The sequence below is a fragment of the Limulus polyphemus genome, unplaced genomic scaffold (assembly GCF_000517525.1).
Source record: "Limulus polyphemus unplaced genomic scaffold, Limulus_polyphemus-2.1.2 Scaffold6430, whole genome shotgun sequence".
NCBI classification, from domain to species: domain Eukaryota; kingdom Metazoa; phylum Arthropoda; class Merostomata; order Xiphosura; family Limulidae; genus Limulus; species Limulus polyphemus.
Genome location: NW_013672040.1, coordinates 34890 through 41162, shown reverse-complemented (window position 1 = coordinate 41162; position 6273 = coordinate 34890). Strand labels below are relative to the sequence as shown.

The window sequence follows — 6273 nt, the reverse complement described above, 5'->3', positions numbered from 1 at the left end:
CAACTGCAATACCCACAATGTCAGAGAAGATAATTTGGGGTAGAATAAAAGAACATTCCCAAGGAAGCCCGATGTTTGTGGAAGTAGTGGAAGACCCATCCAGGCCAGCGGATGTGAGGAGTGGAAGGTCACTAGTAGCAGGTCATCAAGTACTACCCATGACAGTAGTCAATTTCTCTAAGTGTGCCAGGAGGTCGAGCCAGTCAATGTTAAGAGAAATAATTGCAGATAGATAGATATAGAGACAGATAATTGACTCAAGCGAGCAGTAGTGACGGTAAAATAAAGTGCGTGTTTTGTTATCGAGATTGCAAATGTATTAAATGTGGAAATTATTTGTATTATAAAGTTGTATCGAGAAAAAATAAACTAGTTTTAATTAAGGAAGGACTTTTATCGTTGAAGTTCCTCGGAAGGATTTTATACCGGAAATTAACAAACGAGCAGATACGTAACAATATGTTATTGTATCATTTGTCGGTTTCGGTATTTTAATGTATCAAAAACATAATGATATGTTGTTACTATACCAGCAACAAAACACAGGATAATGATTTACTGGTGTATTATTAAACAAATAATAAAGACTGGGATATAGTATGTTTATACAAAAAGCCACTTCATGCAAAAATCGATATAGCATTATAAAAAACAACAATGTCATATTGCACGAATTAAAAGCATTTTAATTAATGAAATATGACGATGTACCTTTTCTATAGTTTTATACTATGGCATAACACTAACTGGTGAACAACACACACTGTTGATGTTACACTTTGATAAAGAGCAAGTGACAACAGAGTGGTGTAATACGATGGGAACAAGAAGTGACATAAATATGATACAGTGTAATTTTATAAATAGTGATCACTTTCTTGTAGTTGGTGCTTTTTATCCACAGGGAAAAGCTAAATCATCTGTATATTAACTATAACAAAAATAAAATAAAACCCGCCATTATTTAAATTTTCTTTATAAATCTGAAGTTTGAGTGAATCAACATAGTTCTTATTACTTAACTTGTACGTATTTTGTTTGTTTGGTATTAAGCACAAATATGCTCAATGATCTATCTGTGCTGTGCACACTGCAGAGACCGAGCTCTGAATTTTAGCATTATCTGCCCTCAGGTTTATCTCTGAGCTCACGGGGCATTTGTATATATATATATATATACAAATAAAAAAAAATATTCCAGCTGAATCGTTCAGAGCACAGTTTATATGCTACATAAAGTTTATTTCAAATACCCATAACTAGTGTTTTATGTATTACTAGCAGGAGTACCTGGACGGATGAAATCAAAAACCAGTTCGTAACAAAGGATAGGAAATTGCGCATCTGTTTTTTAACATAATAAACATAAAAGAATACATAAGCGTACCAATACCGAAAATAAAGACATACTGTTTTCAAGAATTCTAACAACAGTGGTGACATGTTTCGTTCTAATGCTGAGGGATATACAACATTGGTAGTTTTCCCGAAATTAGATATGAAATTATAGGGGTGGGGGCCTAACCCCCCATGACCTTCCTCATGTCATCCTGTATCACTGTGTAAAGTTAGGTGCTGATTGATCAAGAAATATGGAAACGTATAAGGAACAGATACACACACACACACACACGTATTGACGTTTACTTATATAGATGTAAATAAATTATATGCTATTTCTTGTCTATCCGTGTGACCCCCAGTGGCACAGCGGTATGTCTGCAGACTTACAGTGCTAGAAACCGGGTTTCGATACCCGTGGTGGGCAGAGCACAGATATCCCATTGCGTAGCTTTGTGCTTAATTCCAAACAAACTTTCCGTGTGACAGCGGTAAGTTTACGAACTTACAACGCTAAAATCTGGGATTTTATTCCAAAGTGGTTTTGGTATAAATCAAACTCTATATATACTAAATGTTACTTCATTAAAAGTATTGGTTGGAATTGTTAATACGTCTCTTTTTGTTCTTTTTAATGTTGATTATTATACAATTTTTATTATGAAGATTGATTTGTATTGTTAGCTTGGTATATGGATATAGGACTAACCTAAACCTCCTAATTAGATGTTAATTAGATTACAGCTGAAACTATCGGTAATAGTGAGGGCACTCACTTGTCGAAACAGTGAATTCTTATTATTATAAGTAAGAATAATACATTAAATGAATATATTCATTGCTGAATTGATTTTAATTTATAATATATATGGGTGACTTGTTTCTAGTTTATAAAGGTAACTAGTTTTGATCAGAAAAACATTCTAAGTGACCATATCTTTGTAGCTGTATCACCTGTGTTCAGGCTTTGTGACCATATTATCATTGTAGCTGTGTCGTTTGTGTTCAGGCTAGGTGGCTACATCTTTGTAGCTGTGTCGTCTGTGATCAGGCTTGATGACCATATAAAAATGACGCATCAAATTCAAATTTTTAAATCAACTTTTGATAGGAAACTTATAGGTACAAATGCAAACAAGCATACTTCTAAAACTAAACGAATAACATTTTTATTTTAATTTTTTATCTATAAAACAGGTTAAAGTTTAAACTACAGACGAATAACATTTCAAAGACACATGACACTCAGCAATTAGTAGAGAAACCGTGAATCTGATACGTAAATAGGAAAGCATGGCTATAACGGTGCTTATCACACACGCTGTACATAATCGATAAATGGAGGCTTATGATTTGGTGAGATGAGTTACGTTTCGTTCTTTTCTCTACTGGTATTGGAGTAAAACATCGAGAAAAACCACGTGATAAATCTGCTAATGTTGATTCAACAGTGCAAGGTTGTGGAAATGGTGGTACTTTGACTTCTTATATGTAAGTATAGTAACCGCTCCTAAAAACTATTCGGTATAAAATGTTTTATAGAGTTAAAGTGAATTCTGACCTGATAAAGGAGACTGGACACAAGTTTCACAGTAAAACGAAAACACTTTATTTATTGAACAGATAACCGGATACAACTTGATCATACGTGTGCACAAAAACGGCCACAATTCTCGCTAAATGGAAAGAAATATTTTTGAGTAATAAATTGAACCAGAATCTGAATACGGGTGAGGGTATTCACCACTGTTTACTTACTAGAATAGAGTCAATGAAGATAAATGGTTTTTGATTTATAATAATAAATTGAACCAGAATCTGGATACGGGTGAGGGTATTCACCACTGTTTACTTACTAGAATAGAGTCAATGAAGATAATTGGTTTATGATTTATAATAATAAATTGAACCAGAATCTGGATACGGGTGAGGGTATTCACCACTGTTTACTTACTAGACTAGAGTCAATGAAGATAATTGGTTTTTGATTTAGAAAGTTTGAAAGCTCAGTAATTCACATTAATATGTTAGTTTCTATTTCTTACACATTTTATTTTATTTTCAAAGGCAGCTAGGCGACGAAGAAAAGCGTCCATTTGTTGAAGAAGCCGAGAGACTTAGAGTCATTCATAAGAAGAAACATCCAGACTACAAATATCAACCTAGGCGACGAAAACCCATGAAAAGTATCAACATCCCTTCTGTAGAACCCATATACACAGTTCAAGGTGCTACTGTGTTGTTCAGGTGAGAATTTAATCATCCAAGAAACATTTAGTGCTTACTTAAAATTACAAACTGAAGGTAAACTTCAGATAACTTGGACTGCTAATAGAGCGGTGACACATTATTCTACACTTTTACAAACTAAAAGTATTGAAATATAACATACATTTTATTCATTAGAAGGAAAAATATGTATTTAGATATACGCTTGTTATTTTTGTGATCCCTGTTTCTTTGAACATCTTAAAATTAGCGCATTTAAGCTTATGATGGTAAAATTCGGACTTCGATACCCGTGGTTTAGACTTTGCGATTAACAGTAACCAAACAAATCATTAAAGATAATCATTAATTTTGAGGCTTGGCTGAAGTTTTTTAACTTTTGGTTAGTAATCCTTAGCCAACTTTAAATCCTTGTTTAATATTTTATCAACATTAAGTTTGTCGGTCATAGTTGTTTTTTTTTTATAATATTGATTTTCATTTTCCAAAATAGTCCTGTACGAATATCTTTCTTCCTTCAGCCCTTCGTGGCAATATTTCACTGTCGAATAGTCGGAAGTTCGCCTTGAACCAAATATGATTGTGTTAAACATGTTGTCCGTAGTGTCATGACTCGATTTTTTGAACGATTCACAACTGCATCAGCACACATAAATCGTTCATTTTCTTTACAGCATGTGCAGAACAACAAACTGATGTGTGTATATACATGACTAAGTATACTACAAACCAGAAGGTTACCACAATCCTTTATGCAATAGGCGCAGGAGGATGTTATCAATACAAATATAACCGCAAAGTCCTATTCATAATACTTGTAGGATAATAAACGGTGTAACTAGAAGCTTGACTAAATACGTTACAAAGTACATATGCAACATGTGCAGGACAATAAACCAGTATTACAAGATACACGACAAGGTGCTCTATAAATCACATTCTTAACGTATATTTCTTTTTTGTAGCATAAACAGGGCAATAACGTGATGTTATTAAATAAATGACAAGATACACTATAACTCTCTTTAGAGTATGTAAATTAGGAATCAATAAATTATTACCATATGTTATGTGCATAATTATCTATTAAAACGTAAATAAACTGTGTTCTTAAAGAAGATCATAACACACGAAGCTATGAACAATGGAGCTGCTCTCCAAAACAGCCTCTTTCATCGGTGTTATAAAAATATTCATGTCAACTTTAATAGCAGTCCTGCAACGTCGCTATATACTTTTTTGAGCATTTATATAAGGTTCTGGAGAATGTTTGCCAATTTAAAGGCATTCTACACCATATACAGTATGTTTCATGGGTGAACTAAATGTAAAATATATCTCTGATGATAGCCAAGATTATTCTATAGTGTTGAGTTGCAGAGCAAATTTTGACTCATTTTTTTCACAATAAGCTGTGATGGTACGTCCATCATGGAGAATAATTTATTCTCCATCAAAATAAAATCGTATTAAATGGCACCAGTGAAAGACGTATTTTTCTAGTAGATGCCTTCTCATATTGTCGATAGTCGCCCTTGAAGCTGCAGTTTTAACTACAGTGCAATCGTCATTGAACTTTTGAGGCTATCTTCACAGGTAAAGATGAACACCTTGGAAATGAACAAAGAACTTAGACTCGTCTGTAAAGAGCTAAGAGACATTGAAGACGTCTTTGTCATATGAAATTATCCTGGTATCACAACATTCGAAAGTAACGACGATAGAGTAGTATTTTTGTTCATATGGCAGGGCGATAAACTTACATTTGGCTAGTTGCAATCTGACTTTTACCTTTGGATAGGAGTTAAACGCTTGATGGATTTATTGATTGAGTCTCACAACATCGGCTGAGCGAATTCATCATGCTCGTGCTCATTCTTACATCTTACCTACATCCTGACATTTTGTCTTTGTAATGTTCCAAAATCAGCAAAAACAGAGCTGCAGGTATCTTCTTCCTCAAATACATCAACAAATATATTGGTCTTGCCTAATCAAAAGAAACGTCGATAAGCCGTTATGTGAATATGACGTTAATTAAGAAGCACAAAAAGAAAGCTTTACTCTCGGTTTGGTCCAGAAACTTTACTGATTCCTATTTGTGTAAAATTAACCCTTAATCTTACTGTAACATTAGCAGACACACGGACAAGTGAAAACCATTTCACAAATGCATAAATTCTTCATTATCACAATGCTGTTGTTGGTTATTTAAGTGCAAAGCTACATAGTGGGATATCTATGGCATATTACCGCGAGGAATCAAACTCCGAAGTTTAGCGTTCTAAGTCCATAAACATAACCCACTAGGAGAATGTTATAATAAGACTATACTTTAGTTTATATGAATATTTTTAAAGTAAAGAATTTAAGTTTGTTCACAATAATTCTAAACAATAATTTATTATTTTAATTCAGTATATTAGCTATACAATTTCACAATTAATCGGCAGGCAATTTCATGTTTAGTGTCGTGCTACCGAAGTAAACATCCACTTCATGTTTAACATTATTAGACAGCTATGTGATTAGAGCAGACAAATAGCAAGAGAAATCTAATAAACACATTCTTTACATGTCAATATGAAGTGCTGCTGGTTTCTCGAATGAATTTTATTAAGTTCACATTTCAGCTTCCTTCTTACTCGTTCTATAAAAGTAGGCCCGGCATGGCCAGGTGGTTAAGGCGCTCGACTCGCAATC

General features: G+C 33.7%; 1 protein-coding gene across 1 annotated transcript in view; it reads left to right on the top strand.

Moving 5' to 3' along the window:
* Nucleotides 1–6273, top strand: part of LOC106473714 (transcription factor Sox-9-B-like) — a 22712-nt gene that overhangs the window by 5795 nt on the left and 10644 nt on the right. The window contains exon 2 of the mRNA XM_013934393.2: nt 3409–3588. Coding sequence (XP_013789847.1) covers nt 3409–3588 — 180 coding nt within the window. The remainder of the gene's footprint in view (nt 1–3408; nt 3589–6273) is intronic.